Source organism: Rutilus rutilus (genome assembly GCF_951802725.1).
Source record: "Rutilus rutilus genome assembly, chromosome: 3".
Classification (NCBI taxonomy): Eukaryota; Metazoa; Chordata; class Actinopteri; order Cypriniformes; family Leuciscidae; genus Rutilus; species Rutilus rutilus.
In genome coordinates this window covers 59,377,064-59,400,153 of record NC_140211.1, presented here as the reverse complement: position 1 = coordinate 59,400,153, position 23,090 = coordinate 59,377,064, and the positions used below count along the sequence as shown (strand labels likewise).

The 23,090-nt window shown below is 36.3% G+C and overlaps 1 protein-coding gene across 1 annotated transcript; it reads right to left on the bottom strand.

Annotated features, from left to right (window-relative positions):
* Nucleotides 1-6,444: 6,444 nt before the first annotated feature.
* sox32 (SRY-box transcription factor 32) lies at nt 6,445-7,961 on the bottom strand (the record flags this gene model as incomplete). The annotated part of the gene is made up of 2 exons (XM_084404356.1): nt 6,445-6,989; nt 7,712-7,961. The coding sequence occupies 2 exons, from the start codon at nt 7,959-7,961 to the stop codon at nt 6,445-6,447; spliced, it is 795 nt and encodes a 264-aa protein (XP_084260482.1).
* Nucleotides 7,962-23,090: the final 15,129 nt, after the last annotated feature.

Below are 23,090 nucleotides of genomic sequence, written 5' to 3'. Positions count from 1 at the left end.
CTTGCTCTCTCTTTCACACACACACACACACACACACACACACACACACACACACACACACACACTTGCTCTCTCTTTCACACACACACACACACAAGTGTTTTTCAAAAAACATCAGTGATTTATAAGCTGTTTTGTTATTTCAGAAAGATATGGAATCTTATATTGAGTCACTACTTGGGTTAAAATAAAGTAAAGGAAAACGCACTAGGTCTCCATGTGAAGCTTCTCATACCTGTTCCTTTTCCTGTTTATATTATTTTCTGGTTTTTTTTTTTTGTTTTTTTGTTTTGTTTTTTATATATCATACCGTATAATTTCTTTTACTATTTGTTGTAGTCTATATTTGTTCAATTTGTTATAGTCTACTATGTGTTGGAGTATTATTGTCATGTTTATTATTTGTAATGTGATTGCCATTTAATAAAAACAACGAGCATAGTGTCAGACTGAAGGGCTCTGGAGTATTGGTTTATGTTATGACAATGATGTATGACAATAACTGGTGTTAATGTTTTTTTTTGTTTTTGTTTTTTTCAAGCATTTACAGTTTTTCTCAATTGTTTACACACTAATACTGGTACTTGAGACACAATGACCACAACATGTAACTCATTCACCAACCCGCTGAACCAATTCTGCTGAACTACAAGCACAGTTCCTGCTTTACACTCACACTGCAGATCTAAAACACACTTTTTTCAAAACACTACACACAATTCTCTGCTTTTGGCACAATTCTCATGCACAAAATCTCTTGTTTTCACAGGAACACACTGCCATTCAGATATGCACACTGACTCATCACATGGGCAAACACCCGTCACACAGTTTTACAGTTAGCAATCAGAGCTTTAGCATAAAGGGCCACAGGTGAGCTCTTCAACAGGTGAGCTCTTCAACAGGTGAGCTCTTCAACAGGTGAGCTCTTCAACAGGTGAGCTCTTCAACAGGTGAGCTCTTCATCAGGTGAGCTCTTCAACAGGTGAGCTCTTCAACAGGTGAGCTCTTCGACAGGTGAGCTCTTCGACAGGTCAGCTCTTCGACAGGTGAGCTCTTCGACAGGTGAGCTCTTCGACAGGTGAGCTCTTCAACAGGTGAGCTCTTCAACAGGTGAGCTCTTCAACAGGTGAGCTCTTCAACAGGTGAGCTCTTCATCAGGTGAGCTCTTCAACAGGTGAGCTCTTCAACAGGTCAGCTCTTCAACAGGTGAGCTCTTCAACAGGTGAGCTCTTCAGCAGGTGAGCTCTTCAACAGGTCAGCTCTTCAACAGGTGAGCTCTTCAACAGGTGAGCTCTTCAACAGGTGAGCTCTTCAGCAGGTGAGCTCTTCAACAGGTGAGCTCTTCAACAGGTGAGCTCTTCAACAGGTGAGCTCTTCAATGGAGCAATGGATGCCAACACTGGATTTTTTTTTTTTTTTTACTGTAACTGTATACAGTCAATTCTTCTGTTGTTTTGTATGTAGACCACTGTATGTACAACTTTGTGTTGGTTGGGATGTACACTGTGTACATTGTTTTTGTGGGAAAAATAAAATATATTTGTTATGGTATATTTATGTGTTCTGAGTATAAAATCAATATTCTCAAATATTTTACAACACACTTATGTATGTACTGTCTGTAGTAAGTGTAACACTGAACAAAAAAAGGCCTAAGTCATTATGATGAATGGAGAAGAAGTCTTTTACATTGAGCACATCAGTGTTCAACTGGTTCTTATAAATGTCTGTTCATATGATGGTTTGTGTGTGTCATTTGAAAACAAAATACCATTTTGAGAAGAAATAACATTGTTTTGAATGTAAAGTTTCATTTTGCAGGAGAATTGAGGGGTTTTGCCCATTGTGTGTGTGTGTGTGTGTGTGTGTGTGTGTGTGTGAGTGTGAGTGTGAGTGTGTGTGTGTGTGTGTGTGTGTGTGTGTGTGTGTTTTTTTTGGATTTGTGTGTAGAGTTCTGAGAATATGAGGCATGCTTTCAGAAAATGTGTGTAAACAATCGAGAAAAACTAATAAAAAATAAAAACGAGCATAGCGTGTCAAACGTAAAAACAAACTTGAACATTAAACATCAAGTTTATATAGGCCTAATGATACCTGATGTCTGCGTAACGTCAGCTGTTTTCAAAGCGCACGCCAGCGTTTTATGTTATTTTTCTTTTTCTGTTTTTGCCATAATTGACACAAAAACACACTTATTGGGTTATGGCGCCATCACGTGGTCAACATGTGCACGTGACGTGTGATTGACAGGAGCTCACTGGTTATTTTACGAGGCGGGGCATTAAGAATTACAAAGTGCAGTCTAACCATTTGCGCTACAACCCAGTGTGTTTATGATTTTGATTATGATTTTTTATAATAAATTAAAATAATATGAAAACAAGTAGGCTAGTTTGCAATATCCCAGCAATATTTTTTTGGGAAACAAATAAATTCCCTGCAGGATATTTTTAGGTGTTATTTTTATAACTATATATGCTATGCTGAAATGTGTCATTTTTCGTAAACAAAGTAGGCTATATTTTGTAGATACAGTGTATTAAAACCTGTATTAGATCAGTCGAAACATTTTCATGTTATAGTTTAAAAATGATGAGCCAAAGTTCTGCGTTGTATGAAAAGCATAAAGATCATAAATACGTGTGTTTGTTCTTTACTGCACGAGCGGGTAATTCCGTGTTATGTTATTGTTATCCTATAGTTAGTCATAATTGTTTTTGTTTTTTTAAATGTCTTTAAGTCATTGTTCAATCAATCTTATTTAATCCTCCACATGACGGTTTATTTCCTCGGGTTATTTCTATTGATTAAACAATATTCAAAACAAAAAGTTATATTTCCGCAACGAAAACTTTCCTGACTTTTCCTGTTGTGGGAACGTTCCCAGAACGTTCTGTGAACCAAAAATTGTTAGTTGGTATAAAGCAGTATAATGGACTGTTTTTCAACAGCTTGCTTATAAGAGTTATTGCTTATAAATAGCTAACTTAATCCTGCCAGTTATTTAATTATTTGGATGAATGTCAAGAAAATGAATGACTTTGGTTCCTTTTTGCGTCTTCTAAAATCCTTTGATGCTTTCTGAATGTTCCACTATATAACCTTCTGTTTTAAAACTTCTGAAACATTCTTGGAATGTTATCTTAAAAGGCATATTTCTGAAAAAGAAGGGAAACTCTATATTTTGAACAAATATGTTAGATTCAAGCAAATATTACCTCATGTTTGCCTGCTCATAATCAATATTACACATTCCAGAGCACAGAAGAGCATCAGTTATTGTTATCATTGCTTTAGTTATGGAATGTCCGCTTCAAGTCTGTAGCATGATGTCACTTTCTTAATTGTTTACAGATCTGTGAAGATATTTATCAGGGGAAAGTGTGTTACCTTGAGTTCAGAGACATGGAAGAAATACACAAAGATTCTCTTGGAACAATAAATGTTGGAACAATATCAATTTTAAACCTGTCTTAGTCATAAATAACACCATTTAAACTCTAAGCATATTGTAGCCCATTTTCATAACGTTTTATCTGTCATTTTACCAGTAATGATTCTTTAAGATGATTCAGTTAAAATTACAGTTTAAAGTTCATTCAATTCTTTATTTGATAAACATGTTAGCTTGTTTTTGCTCAGACATGCGCATTTGTGATTTTAGATCAGAACGTCCATCCTGTTATATCTGAAAAGTATTTGATGTTTAAAGTTCAAACCGTTATTATTTTGTCCACCCTGTTATTATTTTGTCCACGCTGTTATTATTTTGTCCACCCTGTTTTTATTTTGTCCACCCGTTATTATTTTGTCCACCCTGTTATTATTTTGTCCACCCTGTTATTATTTTGTCCACCCTGTTATTATTTTGTCCACCCGGTTATTATTTTGTCCACCCGGTTATTATTTTGTCCACGCTGTTATTATTTTGTCCACCCTGTTATTATTTTGTCCACGCTGTTATTATTTTGTCCACCCTGTTTTTATTTTGTCCACCCTGTTATTATTTTGTCCACCCTGTTATTATTTTGTCCACGCTGTTATTATTTTGTCCACCCGTTATTATTTTCTCTACCCAGTTATTATTTTGTCCACCCGTTATTATTTTGTCCACCCGTTATTATTTTGTCCACGCTGTTATTATTTTGTCCACCCTGTTATTATTTTGTCCACGCTGTTATTATTTTGTCCACCCTGTTATTATTTTCTCTACCCTGTTTTTATTTTGTCCACCCGTTATTATTTTGTCCACCCTGTTATTATTTTGTCCACCCTGTTATTATTTTGTCCACGCTGTTATTATTTTGTCCACCCTGTTATTATTTTCTCTACCCTGTTTTTATTTTGTCCACCCTGTTATTATTTTCTCTACCCTGTTTTTATTTTGTCCACCCGTTATTATTTTCTCTACCCTGTTATTATTTTGTCCACCCGTTATTATTTTGTCCACCCTGTTATTATTTTGTCCACCCATTATTATTTTGTCCACCCTGTTATTATTTTGTCCACGCCGTTATTATTTTGTCCACCCTGTTATTATTTTGTCCATGCCGTTATTATTTTGTCCACCATGTTATTATTTTGTCCACCCGTTATTATTTTGTCCACCCTGTTATTATTTTGTCCACCCGTTATTATTTTGTCCACCCTGTTATTATTTTCTCTACCCTGTTATTATTTTGTCCACCCGTTATTATTTTGTCCACCATGTTATTATTTTGTCCACCCGTTATTATTTTGTCCACCCTGTTATTATTTTGTCCACGCCGTTATTATTTTGTCCACCATGTTATTATTTTGTCCACCCGTTATTATTTTGTCCACCCTGTTATTATTTTGTCCACCCGTTATTATTTTGTCCACCCTGTTATTATTTTCTCTACCCTGTTATTATTTTGTCCACCCGTTATTATTTTGTCCACCATGTTATTATTTTGTCCACCCGTTATTATTTTGTCCACCCGTTATTATTTTGTCCACCATGTTATTATTTTGTCCACCCGTTATTATTTTGTCCACCCTGTTATTATTTTGTCCACGCTGTTATTATTTTCTCTACCCTGTTATTATTTTCTCTACCCTGTTATTATTTTGTCCAGAGAAAATAATTGTATTATTTTATTTTATTTTATTTTATTATTTTGTCCGCCTTGTTATTATTTTGTCCACCCTGTTATTATTTTGTCCGCCCGGTTATTTTCTCTCCCCTGTTATTATTATGTCCACTTTGTTATCAATTTGTCCACCCTGTTATTATTTTGTCCGCCCTGTTATTATTTTGTCCACACTGTTATCAGTTTGTACACCGTTATTATTTTGTCCACCCTGTTAAGCAGTTTGTTTGTTTGTTTGTTTTTTACAACAATTTCATCAAATCAGCAAGAAAACATGCTAATAATTCAGTGACAATGAAAATTTACTAGAGTATAAATAACAGGGTGAAAATTTTTTGGTCTTCCATTTAATTCATTTTGTTTAATAATTACATTTTACATTAGTTACATTTATTTACCCAAGCTTGACCGGAGTATTTTTTCAAATGTTTTACATCACCCTATCATACATTTCTTTTAAAAACTAGATTTACTACATTTTATGATGGCCAAAAGGCACTGATTACCAGGAATGACCCTCCTACTCTTTAGTGCCTCAAGACAATTCATGTGTTATACTGATGCTTTATGACTGCTTTACTAACACATCAGTAATTCTCTGTAGAGCATTGAGCACATGAAGTATTAAGTTTCTTCATAAATCTGAGAAACTTTGTTCAGTGGACTCATATGTGTTTTGGGATTTTAGGGGAGGGTTTGTTGACAGAAAGGCGTGAGCAAAACAGCAAACAGCAGTTCCTCCTCACAAAGCTAACGAATTAAGTTTTATACATCAACAAAAAAAATCTTCCTTTTTTTATATATCAATAAGTTGTCTGCCAACTTGCATGTCATTCAGATAATAAATCAGTTAATCTAAAACATTAAAGTGATTGATCAGATATTTTATTTATGACATCATAAAAAAGCAAACTTTGCACAAGTAAAATAAAAAAAAATCTATAAATACACACTGAACTCAAGGTAAACAATGTCATGATCTTCCAACATGCATGTCAGCAACATTTGCATTACATATAATGATAGCACTTTACAATAAGGTTAATTAGTTAACATGCATTTACTAATCATAGTTAATATTAATTTCAACATTTACTAATACATTAATAAAATCAAAGGTTGTGTATTTTTTAACATTAGTCACAGTGAACAAACACTGAACAGCTGCATTTTTATTAACTGACATTAACAAACATTAATAAATACAGGAACAAATGCATTGCTCATTGTTAGTTAATACATTTACTAATGTTAACTAATGAACCTTATTGTAAAATGTTACCCATATAATAAATAAACACTGTTTATCACACATGCACATGTTGGTTCACTGGAAGCGTTCAGCACTGGAGTCTCTGTTGGGAGTGTGTTGTGCTCCAGGATTGAGGTACTGGTCGAACTCGCTGCGGTCGAGCTGGTCCAGCATGTCGGATCTCACCTGGTCCAGGTAAAACTCCAGAGAAGGTCCTCCTACACACACCTGTGTTCCCCAGAGCTCCGGCCCGCTCGACTGTGAGAAACAGGAGTTATGATACGCCAGGTTTCCATGCGATGTCGTCGTCTCACAGTGGTTCTCCAGTGAAAACCCAGTGTGTGGGAGCGTGCATGGCCAGTGTGAGGCTTGACCTTGAAGAATATAACTCAGGTGGAAACTAGCGTTTGGAGAGTTGAAGTTTTCGCTGAGGTGGAAACTAGCGCTTGGAGAGTTGATGTTCTCAGTTGAAGGCGTTTTAGTGACACGCTTGTTGCACTTTCGTCGACGGGGCCGGTATTTGTAGTTGGGATAGTCAATGGTGTGCTGGACTCGCAGTCGCTCTGCTTCTTGCATGTAAGGACGCTTCTCTGCCAGAGACATGGCCTTCCATGTCTTTCCTGTAAACACACACACACAAAGGTTTAGTTTAAACGGTAATAGGCTATCACACTGCTCACTTTATTTCAATATGCATATAAGCTTATGGGATGGGTTTAGACAAATGTACGAATTCAGTGAGGTGGTGAGATAGTGTTGTTTTGACAGACTTTGTTTGTTTTAACCCAAATTTGTGTCAAATATGGACAAACCCGGCAGTTGGGTTAAATTTTTTAATTAAAAATTTTAACCCAACGGTTGGGTTGTCCAACAACGCTATCTCACGCCCTCACTCGTACGAATTCGTATGATTTGTCTAAACCTAACCCCCCAAAAAACATTTTTTTTTGGTCTAAACCCCAGTTTAGTGGCGGGGTCAGGGGTAGGTCATTCGTACGAATTCATACGAATCGGGCAACTAGTAAAATATGCAGAAAATTCAGCAAAAATCGTGCGAATTCGTATGAATAAGCCACCTCATAAAATACGTACGAATTGCAATGAGATCGGGTAGGAATTTTTTCAGGTATTTTTTATTTATTTTTACAGGTGTTTTACCTGTATTTTGAATTACGCATTGCATTATGTTGTGTTTTAAGATTTAACGGAAATTTCTGTAAAGTTACTGTATAATATCCTAAAATTACCAGTACATTTTCCTTTTTTTATTATTTATATTGTTATCACTGAACGATATGAAACGCATATTCCGGTGTAACTGATGCTGTAATGAAGCACTCACCGAGTATTTTGCTGAGGTCCGTGTTCTCCAGGTCCGGGTTGAGTTGCGCGAGGCGTCGACGCTCCTCTTTGGTCCAGATGATGAACGCGTTCAGAGGGCGTCGCACTCGAGCCTCCGCGAGCGTCTTCGCTTCAGGGCTCGAGCAACAGGACTCGGAACCCACCGACACCGGGCTCGACGGTCCGGACACCGGGCAACGCGACACCGGGCAACGCGACGCGACGCGGCAGTGCTGACTCTCGAGCATCATTCTGGCGGTGTCGATTTTAAGTTCTGGGAGGATCCGGTCGAGGAATATGCTGGAGTTTGTCCTGGTCCATCTCTGGGATCCAGTGGGATTTAACGGGAGCGCGGGCCAATCAGCGGCGGAGGAGTGGATTAAAGGTGTGAAGAAGCGCGGGAAGTTTCACCTCAGCGATAAGGCCGATGTGCACGCGCGCGAAATGTGTATAAAAATATAAACATTGTTTTATAAATTAGTTGACATATCCATTGGTTGTGGACTGCTAGAAATACTAATTGTCCGTAGAAACCATAATTTAGGCTAAAATAACATGATAGGCTATAGGAAACTATTTTCTAAACTTTCTAAACTGAAAGTTTCTAAACTGAAAATTCAATAGATCAGTTTGTTTCTTGTGTCCCTCTTGGGATTAAAAATTGGGATTGGAATTATATTCCCCGGATTTTTAGACAAATTTTCTCTAAATGTAAAAAAGAAACAAGAAAAAGGAGAAGAACTACTCGCATAGGCTACAAGATCATATCGCATATTATGTCCTTCAAAGATGTGGCCTGACCAAATGACATCTGAAACACACTCTCTCACTCACACACACACACACACACACACACACACACACACACACACATCTGACATATTCACCCTTTATTCACGTTTATTAGAGTCAATTGTTTTATTTGTGATTATAAAGCATTGAAACATGCCAGATTTTGCAGTCATAATTTTGCCCAGAAATCATGAACAAAAACAAGAGTGAACCCATGAAATATTAATAACTGATTGTTGTAGTTGTAGTTTGCTTTTGCTTTTTATTTTTATTTATTTTTTCTTCACGCTGTAAAAAGTGTGTTTAAAATGTGTTTTCTTTTGTCAAATCAACTTGGATAATTAATTGGGTTCAGAAAACATCATATTTTGAGTTTTCGTTGATTAAACCTTCATTGTATTAACTCAATTTAGTTTTAATTTCCGTGAACTCTAACCCTACCAGGTAACCTACTTTTTTTTTTTTTTTTTTTTTTTTTAGTTAATCAACAATAATTGTTATAGTACAATAAAACCTGTAGCTACTTTGCCTTTTTTGCCAGATAATTTTGTCGGATAAATACATTAACTGAATTCAGTGCTTTGCTCTTTTCTCATATTTAATATATATATACAACATTTTTCTTCATATATGCTGATGGTTTAATCAAACTGGGTCATTAAAAATATCACTTTTGGCCACTTTCCATAGACATAGTTTTTATACTGTACAAACTGTACCCTCACACACACACACACACACTCTTGCATTTTTTTAATGCATTAATGATTTACTTAATGCATTTTTACATTTTCAAAAAACATTCCTTATTGTGATTTATAAGCGGTTTTCTTCATGGGGACCAAAAAATGGACCCCCACAAGAACCGAGATTTTGGATATTGTGCTCATTATGTCCCCATAACGTATAGGGTTTACCTGAAACACACTCTCTCTCATACACACACACACACACACACACAGTCAGAATTGGCTCCATTGAGATGGCCTCCAGACAGCAGATCTATCTCTCTCTCTCTCTCTCACACACACACACACACTCGTCTGTCTGATGCACCTGTTGTCTCAGACTCTTGTGTTTGTGATTCCGCCATAATAGAATCATGAAAAGCTTTGACACCTCGATTAAACACAGACTCGTCTGATCAGAAATAGCCGCTCGGTTAATTCAATGAAGGCAATGATCAAGGTTTAGATTTTATCTGACGAAACCTGTCTTTGACAAAGCGAAGCGAGGCTGTTCGTTAATCGATACGATCTCAGAATAATGCATGTTAGACAGTCTAATGATACTGAGGATAATCGAATTCAACTAGAGCGTCTTCTTCTATTATTTGAGTCACGAGACCCTCATGATTGAGTTTATGTGAATTGGAGACTAATTCGATCTCCTGATGATTATGATGAAAAGCTGTTGAATTGAAATTAACTGAGGAAGATGAGCCGTAATAACATTAAACTCGACGAGAATGAGATGAACGAACGCAAGGTTTGATTTTGATTCGTTTACTCAATCAAAAGACGATCTTAATAATCAATATATTAATAATAATATTAAAACGCAGTGCATGTTCACTAATGCTGGGTTGTTTCAACCCAAATTTGGGTCAAATATGAACAAACCCAGCCGTTGGGTTATTTTTTTTTTATTATTAAATTAAATGTTTTAACCCAACGGTTGGGTTCGTCCATATTTGACCCAGATTTGGGTTAAAACAACCCTGCATTTTTTTTAGAGTGTAGTCTATATTCAGCGTGCAATTAAACTACGAACCGATATTAAAATGATAAAAAATAAAATAAAATAAAAACAGTTTAAAATTCCCAAAAAACGGGAATGCGCTTTATAGATTAAGGACTTAAATCAGAATAGTGCGAAATAACATTATAGGCTACCAATAAACATGCGTCTTTTGTGTCTTAATGCTTACACTAATAAATGATTCCTTCTCCCTGAAAACTGAAGGTTGTTCACACTGTTAGATTAGCGACTGAATCCACATCGCGCGTCAGATCGCTCGCGTCGCTATTAACAGCGATAATGGGGTTTTGTTAATTAGTTCGCGCGACTCAGCGTGAATACAATAATGTTAGTTTCGGTTGTTTTTAAAATAATAATAATTTAAAAAAAGGCATTTGAGAGTTATTGTTTAAAGTTATGCATCCAATAGACTCACATTCCTGATTATCCGGCAAACCTTTTATTAATGTTTTTATGATTGTTCTTGGATAGTGTGTGATGGATAACATGATCCAGGTAGTGTTTTTATCTATAAGAATGTGATCATCTTGAGTTTGTCTTAATCTGAACACAATGTTGTTTCATTCCGCTGGGAAAAACAAGGGCCAAACCCAGATGATCAACACTAAGCTTTTAATAGTGTTGACCACCGATCACTGGTCAAACGCTCAGCGGCTGAAAGAGCCACTGCTGTCTCAGGAAAACAGCAGACAGAAGGAAGCTTTTGGCAGAATATGCTGAATGGAGATGCGGATATCTGCTGAGAAATATAATAATAAATGCATCTGAATGGAGGAAGTGGGGATTTCACTGTGAAAAGTCTTTGGATTGTAATACAGAATGTCTTGCTCCCCAAAGAGGAATGATCCGATGTTATTTTCAGACCAAACTGGGAAGATAAGCAAGAAATGGCTTGAGAACAAGTCGAGTCTCCTTCTTTTATACAGCGCTTTTAGACCGTTTCACAGCAGCTTTACAGTGATGACAGGAGATTACAGTAACAGAGATTGTTTGGTTTTACAGCAGATCTAGAATAAAGTTATTGTCCAGATAAAGTTAGTTTTGATTGATTCACTTCCGTTGCAAAGATCATTAGTTATTAACTTAGGATCCGCTAACACGACAACAGAAATCTTTTAGTGTGTTCAAACTCTGAAACAGGATCGAAGGTGCAAGTGTTGAAGAACAAGTCCGAGTCCAGACTGAATATCGTGTCTCACGTTAAACTGAGAGATGTTCCTCATTAACACTGAGTGGAACAACACTTCTCTTCAGCCAGTCGAAGCCGATTCTGTGCTCGTTTACTCTATCTACAGTATTTGTGTAATTCTTGCTAATTTCCTGACCAGTGATTGTGTTTAAAATGGTTAAAAGAGCTCTAAATATTCAGCTTTTCCCCCACAGGAGACAGAGTGTGTGTGAGCAGAGTGTGTGTGAGCAAGAAACGGGAGAATCCTCATTGGAATTAAAGGTGAATTCTGGATATTTGGGACGTTTTCCCCAGTCATCTCAGTCAGTGGGATAAAGTCTCAGACTTCTGGAGCGACTGAGATCTGGATCTTCTACAGAAGAAGACTGTGTCTCACATTAAACTGAGAGATGTTCCTCATTTACATTGAGTGGAACAACACTCACTCTGATTCTGTGCTAATTCACGTTATCTACAGTGATTTCCTGACCAGTGATTGTGTTTAAAATGGTTATGGCTATGTAAATATTCAGCTGTTTTGGCTCAGGAGTGTTTATGAGCGAGAGACGGGAGAATCCACTGGAATCAGGATCTCCATAAAGTGTCCTGAACTCAAACTTCTGAGATCTGGATTTGCTGGATCAAACTATAGACTCTTTCTGGAAGAAGTTTACGGGTTTGTTTCAGTGATGTTTGTAGAATTATAAACTGGAATGTTCCCTTAACGTTCGCAGAAGAAAAAACGTGTTTAAAACATTTGAGAACTGATGTTTTAATGTGAAGAAATAATGGTTTCATATTCGGTTCAGTTCACATTTATTAGTATAGCGCGTTTCACAAAACACATCGTTTCACAGCAGCTTTACAGAAAATACATTAACGTTTACAGTGATCTGTTATCAGAGGAACTGTCTGAGTTATGTATTTCAGAAATGAACATATACAAAATCACAGTTAGCGAAAAAATGATTAATTTAAACTGTAATAATAATTTAAGGCAGAAACAGTGAGCTCACTGAAGTAATGAATACTTATTAGTTAACAAATGATTGTGACATTTAGAAAAATGTTAGCCAAACTTGCTAACGTTTTGACATAATGTTCAAATGTCATCTATAATTTGTCATATGAACATTATCATGCTTTATGGAGAGGATATGATGATTAATCATGAGATCTGAAGAGATGCGAGAGTGAAGAGAGGAGCATCTCCAGCCTGAGATCAGCGAATACAGTGCGTCTGATGGAGCCGTGAATCAGTGTGTGTGTGTGTGTCTAGTATTGTATTGGCCCAGCAGGAGTGAGTCAGATAACACACACACACACACACACACACACACACACACACACACACACACGCCTCCTCCTCAAACATACAGTGGATTACGGGACCCCTGAGGGCCTCATTAGCAGAACACAATCTTCTCAAACTCCTAAACTCTTAAACACCATAAACCACTGAGATCGTGTGGATCTGGATCTGGATCTGGTTCTGGTTCTGGATCTGGTGTATAGAGTGGATCTGAACTGGTTTCTGATGTACACCAGTATTACTGGAGCTCAAGTGTTTATTACTGTTATTCAGAGATAAGAAGTTATCAGCTCTATTGTTCACTTCTCCACTACTGTATACACACACACACACACACTTCTCCACTACTGTACACACACACACACACACACACACACACACACACACACACACACACACACACACACACACACACACACACACTTCTCCACTACTGTATATAACAGCACTGTATTCTGTTCCTCACACACACACACACACACACTAACACACTTATTGGAGAAAGCTGTATGTACAGTTGCAATCTTTTTTGGATTTACATGAAATTTTGGAGTTGTTTCAGTCTGGATTTAAAGCCCTTCATAGTACAGAAACTACACTCTTCTTCATAGTACAGAAACTACACTCTTCTTCATAGTACAGAAACTACACTCTTCTTCATAGTACAGACACTACACTCTTCTTCATAGTACAGAAACTACACTCTTCTTCATAGTACAGACACTACACTCTTCTTCATAGTACAGAAACTACACTCTTCTTCATAGTACAGACACTACACTCTTCTTCATAGTACAGACACTACACTCTTCTTCATAGTACAGACACTACACTCTTCTTCATAGTACAGACACTACACTCTTCTTCATAGTACAGAAACTACACTCTTCTTCATAGTACAGACACTACACTCTTCTTCATAGTACAGACACTACACTCTTCTTCATAGTACAGAAACTACACTCTTCTTCATAGTACAGACACTACACTCTTCTTCATAGTACAGAAACTACACTCTTCTTCATAGTACAGAAACTACACTCTTCTTCATAGTACAGACACTACACTCTTCTTCATAGTACAGAAACTACACTCTTCTTCATAGTACAGACACTACACTCTTCTTCATAGTACAGAAACTACACTCTTCTTCATAGTACAGACACTACACTCTTCTTCATAGTACAGACACTACACTCTTCTTCATAGTACAGACACTACACTCTTCTTCATAGTACAGACACTACACTCTTCTTCATAGTACAGAAACTACACTCTTCTTCATAGTACAGACACTACACTCTTCTTCATAGTACAGAAACTACACTCTTCTTCATAGTACAGACACTACACTCTTCTTCATAGTACAGACACTACACTCTTCTTCATAGTACAGACACTACACTCTTCTTCATAGTACAGACACTACACTCTTCTTCATAGTACAGAAACTACACTCTTCTTCATAGTACAGACACTACACTCTTCTTCATAGTACAGACACTACACTCTTCTTCATAGTACAGAAACTACACTCTTCTTCATAGTACAGACACTACACTCTTCTTCATAGTACAGACACTACACTCTTATAAAAGTTTTTAACGAGCTGTTATTGATGACAGACTCAGGAGATTCTGCTAATGCTGTCGGACCTCACAGCTGCATTTGATACTATCGATCATAATATTCTGATCTCTAGGTTGGACCACTGTGTTGGTATCAAAGGTATTGCCCTAGAGTGGTTTAGGTCATATCTGTCCGATAGGAAGTTTTCTGTTTGCCTTGGAGACTTTGTGTCCCCAACGGCACCTTTTCCTTGTGGAGTCCCCCAGGGGTCTATTCTGGGCCCGATGCTGTTTTCCCTGTACGTCCTTCCTCTGGGGTCTATCCTGAGAAAGCATGGCATTTCGTTTCACTGTTATGCAGACGACACACAACTTTATCTGCCATTGAAACGAAATGATAACAGCTCTGTAAAATTATTGTTGGACTGCCTCGCAGACATTAAAGCCTGGATGGCCTTGAATTTTTTACATTTTAATGAGAGTAAAACTGAAATTGTGATATTTGGCCCAGTAGTACCCATGTGGCCCCCAACACAGAACTGGGTTCCTTAATTCCGTATGTTAAATCTTCCGTTAACAATCTGGGAGGAATCATGGACGGTGATTTTAAACTTGAAAAGCAGATAAATTCTGTGGTTAAAGTCAGTTTTTTATCTAAAGTGAAACCTTTTTTCTCATTTAAAGACTTTGAAAGAGTTATCCATGTTTGTATCTCCTCTCGATTGGACTATTGTAATGCTGGTGTCAGCCAGGCATCTCTCTCACGCCTGCGGTTGGTGCAGAATGCTGCAGATAGACTAAAAGGGGTACGTAAGCCTGACCACATTTCTCCCATACTGGCTTCCCTTCACTGGCTTCCAGTACGGTTTAGGATTGATTTAAAAATGTTTGTGTTTGCTTACAAATGCTTAAATGGTCTAGCCCCGACCTACCTTTCTGACCTTACACCACAACATGCTCCATCTCTCTTAGGTCTGCAGATTATATGCTCTTGGCTGCTCCTAGAGTAAGGCTGAAGCAGAGGGGAGATCGGGCCTTTTCAACTGATAAACTATGGAATAATTTACCATTGTCTGTGAGGCCCCAACACTATCTGCTGTTAAATCTAGTCTTAAAACACATTTATTTTCCTTGGCTTTTAGGTCAGTTTGAGAGATGTGTGTTTTTGTCTTTTTGATGTCATTTTATTTTTGTTGTTGTTGATTGATGATTTGGGATGTACAGCAGATACAACTGTATACAATCGGTCAACTTCTGTTGTTTTAGATGTGCTCTAGAAATTAACTTGACTTAACTTTGACTTTGACACACACACACACACACACACACACACTTCTTCACTACTGTATATCACAGCACTGTATTCTGTTCCTCACACACACACACACACACACACACACACACACACACACACACACACACTTCTTCACTACTGTATATCACAGCACTGTATTCTGTTCCTCACACACACACACACACACACACACACACACACACACACACACACACACACACTTCTTCACTACTGTATATCACAGCACTGTATTCTGTTCCTCACACACACACACACACACACACACACACACACACACACACACACACACACACTTCTTCACTACTGTATATCACAGCACTGTATTCTGTTCCTCACACACACACACACACACACACACTTCTCCGCTGTATATCACAGCAGTGTATTCTGTTCCTCACACACACACACACACACACACACATTTACTTCAACTTCACTCTCAGAAAAAAAGGTGCAAAAGCTGTCACTGTGGCGGTACCTTTACAGAAGGTACGCTTTTGTACCTAAAGAGTGCACATAAGTCCCTCAAAGGTACATATTGAGTGGGGTGGTGTGGCGCAATGGATAAGACACATGCCTTTGGTGTGAGAGACCCGGGTTCGAATCCACTGTGAGACACCAATGTGTCCCTGAGCAAGACACTTAACCCCTAGTTGCTTCAGAGGCGTGCGACCTCTGACATATATAGCAATTGTAAGTCGCTTTGGATAAAAGCGTCAGCTAAATGTAAATGTAAATGTAAATATTGGTACCAAACGTGGACATATTAGTACCTAATGGTACATATTAGAACCCTTCTGAAGGGTACTGTCCCAGTGACAGCTTTTGTACCTGTTTTTCTGAGAGTGTTCACTGCAAAAAAGATTTGTATTTTTGTCTTGTTTCCAGTCCAAATATCGAAAAAAAAAACTTAAACCAAGATGCATTTACTAGATGAACACAGAATGATATTAGATATTATGTCTTGTTTTCTGGGGAAATAAATCAAAATGAAGAATGATAGAATGATAATGGGGTCAGAAAAATAGACTTGTTTCCGTGTGAATTACTGTAAGATTATTTGACTCCATTGGCAAATCATTGAGCTTGTTTTAAGCAAAAACTCACTTCATTTTGATTAATTCCCCACAAGACATAATATCTGGCAGTTTACTACTTTATTAAACGCATCTTGATTTAAGAATTGTTGATATTTGGACTGGAAACCAGACAGAGACACTGAGTAAGAACAGCATTATTACACTGAACAAGCTTTAGAAGATCTCTCACACACCCACACTCTCACACACACACACACACACACACACACACACACACACACACACACACTCGTAACACGGATTCAGCCTGAGAAGAAGTCACACAGATCTTGTAATAATCGGTTATTGAAATCCTCATAATCCTCGTCATCATCCTCATATAATATTAGGCTGTATTTTAGTTGTCTTTTTTATTACATAATTATAATTCAGTACAAAAAGAAATAAAACTGAATAATGAACACGAACATGCAGAGAAATTAAAAAATGAAAAAAATGAAAAAAAATTACAATTTACATAAAACTTGTTCTATAATATTTTCAAAGCTTTGAATTGGACGGGATTTTTTTAAATTATGACATTTTATAACTGTAAATCATAAGCAAATACTTTGCAGTTAAGTTTGAATTGAAGGTTGTGAATATTTACCCATCATACAAATAAAGTTTAATGTGTCATCTAGCTTTTTATTTTCAGAGACATCAGAGTGAGAAATAACCTTATGACAGAACATTAATTCATATTTATCATATTAGCGCTTTCGTCTCATATAGTCTCATATTAACTTCTATATCTCGCTTTCCTGAGGTTTTCACTCATTTAGAAATAAACGCTAAAAGGAGTTATTATTATTATTATTATTATTATTTGACCGGATAATATTCCAGAATTGCCTCAGATTTATAATGCGACTGTTTGTGAACTAATAACAAGCGAATCAACTGAAAATAACAAAATCTACAGAGAAATGTAGAAATTAGCAGCTAAAATAAAACAGTGGGAGATAATTGGCTTTATGGTTATTCGAGGATCAAAGTTCTAGGAAAGGTTATTAAAATCATTTTGATCTATAAAGCGCCAGCAAAAGAACTTTGTGTAGTGTAACTTTATTAAGCAAGTTTATGATTAAAATAAGAACGAATATCACAATATATCACTATATCTGCCACTGGGGTCCGAAAAATCAACGTATTCAAAGGGAAGTTTTCATAACTCAGGTTTGTTAGTTAGTTTGTTTGTTTGTTTGTTAGTTAGTTAGTTAGTTAGTTAGTTAGTTAGTTAGTTAGTTAGTTAGTTAGTTTGTTTGTTTGTTTGTTTGTTAACGCCAGTCCAGCTTCAGTGGATTGTTTTTTAATGACAAGAAAAAATGATGGTAAAACTATAAGCCTATTAGGTTTTTACAATCTAAAATCTCTAAAGCTCAATAAATACATTTTGGATCTATAAGATTTTTTATGTTTTTCAAAGAAAAGTCTCTTCTGCTCATCAAAGCTGCATTTATTTGATTAAAAATACAACAACAACAAAAACAAAAACTGTAATATTGTTAAATATTATTCTAGTATAAATATGTTCTCTATGTGAATATATAGTAAAGTGTAATTTATTCCTGTGATCAAAGCTGAATGTTCAGCATCATTACTCCAGTCTTCAGGGTCACATGATCCTTCACAAATCACTCATATATGATGATTTGATGATCAAGAAATATTAATCATTATTATCAGTGTTGAAAACAGTTATTTACATTTTTATTTCAGGATTCTTTAATGAATAGAAAGTTCAAAAGAACCGCATTTCTCTGAAACTGAAAGCTTTTGTTTTGGGTCAGTAAGAATTATTTTATGGGGGGGGGGGGGGGGGGGTAAAGTATAAATCAATACTTTTATTCAGCAAGGATGAATTAAATTGATCAAAAGTGACAGTAAAGACACGTATAATATTATAAAAGATTCTATTTCAAATAAATGAATATCTATTCATCAAAGAATCCTGAAAAAAAATGAAGACTGGAGTTATGATTTGATCACAGGAATAAATTACATTTTAAAATATATTCAAATAGAAAACAGTTATTTTAAATTGTCATAATATTTAACAATATTATTGTTTTGTTTTGTTGTTGTTGTTGTTGTATTTTATCAGATAAATGCAGCCTTGGCGAGCCGAAGAGACTTCTAAAAAATCTTACCGATCCAAAACGTTGTAGTATTTGGTTTAATTTTCTTTAAAAACGTTTCCAAATAATTAACTGAATAAAAAATATTTTCTCACCGGGTTAAAACCATCACAATCTGATCTAAAACATGTTTCAGGGATAAAGGGATTTGACAAAGAGAACATTGATGGATCTTCGAATATTAAAAACTTGCGTCATATTCGGGTGAACAATTAAATAACCTTCTTCTCCTCCAAACACTGGGACTCGTTTATAGAGTTTGTTCATCGTGCAGTTTTCCAGGTCTGCTGCTTCGTTTCGTTTCTTGTGTCATTTTTACATATGCCCCATTTTTATTTTCATATTTATGAGGTATAAAGGAGTTTGAACTGACGCAAACATAAAGCCGAAGTGACTCCGCCCACTGTGACGTCATACACACTCTCTGTATTTAAATCTCTGTATTGCCTTTGAACGCTCGGAGTGTGTGTGTGTGTGTGTGTGTGTGTGTGTGTGTGTGTGCGCGCGCGAGAGTCATGTAAATTAAGCTTGTTTCCGCCACGGAATCAAATAAATAATAAATAAACAAACAAATAAAGAAAGGCTAATTTTCATCCCACAAGTCTGACTTTTCCTCCTGCAATTCCAAGTTCATATCTCACAATTCTGAGTCCCTGTAGCAACTCATAATGTAATAACTGTGCATAATTTAATAACTGTGCATAATTGTTCTCAATTTTTCTTTCCGTCTATAGTTCTGAGAACAGACACCAGGGGCGCTACAGCTCTACAGCTCTACACATGCTGGCAAAAGTGATTAAAGTTTATTCATTAAGCCATTTAGACACTATTTTTTGTATGTGTCTGGAATGGTCCATTACGACTATATCTCGTGCGCACAAAGTCCAAACTTCTCCAAACTTTGTACACATTGGAGAACAAGTTATTCTGAGCAAACATGTTAAGTTTGGCGAATTGATGATGTTTGGGAGCTAACAGCAGATCCTGCTGAACTAAATGCGTCTCTATAGCACGTGTTTATCGTGTAATTCATACGCGAAAATGCGTTTTTACGTCCATATGACACGCATGGGCAGTTTAGGGTTACAGGTGTGTGTGGGGTTACGGATGTTTGGGATTAGTGGTGTATAGGGTGCGTGTGTATTACACGCAATAAACTGCGTATCATATGCACGTAAAAGCTCATTTTCGCGTATAGATTGCGCGATAAACACAACGCGTGATAGAGACGCATTTCCATGAGATCAGGAACTGAAGATGAAGACTGATATTAATGTTGTCCAGTAGAGGGAGTCACAGCATGATGTGTGTGTGAAATAGTGTTCCCACGAGACGTGCACCATAACGACCCTACAAAGTCCACTCGATAGGAGCCATGAACAGCAGAGTTCCTGATTTTCCTGTTTTCCAGTGTTACAGATTACAAACCTGCTGGCCAGGAGAATCTGTGCTTCAGTTTGTGTTTGTGTCTCCGAAGCAAGAAGCCAAGCCGACTGGAAGAGCGCAACAATTGTTTCAATCATATTTTTATTATTTTTATATAGAAATAATTGGGTGCATAATTCACCGGTTAATATTCTTTAGTAGGCTACCATAGCCTCAAAATACAAAACATTTATTGAACTAAAATATAGCGTTAACAGTAACACTTTACAATAAGGTTCATTAGTTAACATTAGTTAACTACATTAGTTGGCATTAACTAATAATGAACTGAACTTATACAGCATTTTTGATTTCAACATTTACTAATACTTGTTAACATTAGTTACTGTGAACTAACATGAACAACTGTATTTTATTAACTAACATTAACAAATATGAATAAATACTGTAACAAATGTATTGCTCATTGTTAGTTGATGTTAGTTAATACATTAATGTTAACTAATGAACCTTATTGGAAAGTGTTACCGCATTAATTTCCACTTTTGACTGAATAATGTCACATCTGTAATCACATGTTTTCATATGAGGCTTTCATATATATATATATTATGGGATGTTCCCGTTAGACTGTTGTGTTACTAAGAGTGTTTAAACTGAAAACTGTAATAGTTCTCAGGAAATGTGTAACCCCTGACCACTAACCGCCTCTCATTTAGATTACAGCATGTGTTGATTTGTTGGGTGGGTATAATGACTGAATTGAATTTTCTGAATCATACAGTTTCCACGAAGTCTATATCAGTTATTTCTTTAGTGGCCCTAAAAATAGTATTTTGGACTTATTTGTGATTTCAGTGGCCATGGTTCACCCTTGCTGATCACGCGTTCGGTCGTCAGTGACTCAGTGACGCTGGACAGAGTTTGTGATTGTGCTGAATGAGGTTTACTCACACTCCCACAGCTGAGTAATGATGAACACGAGAAACATAAATCATTCAATCATCTTGTCACTCTCCTGAGACTCAGAGGGAGAGAAGGACTGAGAATGAATCACAGTCGAAGCAACAGGAGAGAGTGAACTGTCTAAACTTGTTTAATCGTCTAAATCATCAGCAACATCTTTACTCGTGTTGCACAATGTACCGTTACTGGAAAGATAGAAAGATTAAAGATTAAAAGAAAGATTAAAAATGGTATGGGTCCACATTTTATTATAACAGTCGAATGAGAGTTTTTCCTTGAAGAAAATTTCTTCATGCTTTAAATTAAAATATCTTGAATGTAACTCGACACCCTTGCCTCATTTAGTATGCGCGGTTCTATGACTATGCAAATGAGCCCCGCCTCCACTCACTCACTCAGAGATCCACTCGTTGACGATCACACGTTGATCTGATTGGTTACAAGGTAGTTTGTGACGTCAGAAACACCAGCGATTTCAAAGCGTGTGTTTGAGACTGTCTTTGGTTCACTGCAGTTTTAAGGAGGAAATACTCAGCAATGGTGTCGACTTATGAATTTACACATGCTTTTTCTTAAAGCAGATTAAACACACCACATAGACACATAAACTACATTAAACGCTGGATTTACATAAACGGGGGACTTTGAATACTGCTACTGTTAATTATACCTGAATATTTTAAAGCACTGTTTATTCATGTGTATCTTTCTTATCCTCACAGTTATAAAGGCTCCAATTCTAACATGTAATAAAAAATATAAACTCAGATAATTCACAACGCATGTCTACACAAACAATAACTGACAATGAACTGAGGAAACACTGGAACTTATATGATGATAATGAACTCAAACACTATAGTTTTGATGATTAAGATAATATCCATGGTAACAAACAAGTGGCGGGAAAAGACAACAGGAAATAATGACGAAGTCCATGAAAATGAAAATATATTTTAAGATAAAATAAAATGTAAAAAATATATATAAAATTACATAAACATATTAAATTGCTCATATCATGAAATTGATTTTGGTCATATTCCAACCTGTTCAGAATTGTGAAAGTTTAGCCAATGTGATTGATCATGTTTGTTTTTTAAAATTAATTTATAAAAAAAGGAATTTTAAGTTTTATCATATTATTTAATTACTTTTATGTTGTTTTAGTTTTTTACTGTGATATTGATTTATTATTATTGCGATATTTTTGTCAGGTACAGTATCCAAGTCATAATTTTAGTATCTGACAAAACGGCCCTACTTGAAAGAGATGCTTCCAGATGTCATAGATCTTCTTAATATTATTAATTCATTTTGCCATTAGAATTCAGTTCTAATTGTAATATAATGTTGTGAGTTATTTGTGTTTAATTGTCGTGTTTCAGTTGCGGTTAGTCAATAACACTGTTAGTTAATAGGAAATGTGTAAATTCTGACCACTAACTGCCTCTAACTTTCTCAATGAGATCATTTACTACCGCAGTTTGAGTCCTGCAATCTGAAATATGGAGTTATTCTTTATTATCCAATCAGGCATTTCTTTATGCTGTGGCCCTGAAAAGTAGGCTATTTGGAAACTTAAGCAACATTTAAAACTGTATCAAAGTCATCGCAGCAGAAACTATGAAGACCAACAGAGATCTTCTAGAAGTCAGTTCTCGAGTTCACACAGGGGTTTGCACAGGTCTTTAAGTGTCTCATTTATTTTTATTTTTATTTTGAACATTAGGCCTACCTCTATTGTTTTATACAAACCAAATCACTGCAAAAACTACTGTATAACGCGCTATTAAATATAAAGGTGACTTGACTTAAATCCTTACAGAAACACTGTAGCTATAGTATGCATCAGTGAGGAAGAATCAAACGCAGGAAGAATTCGCCTGGAT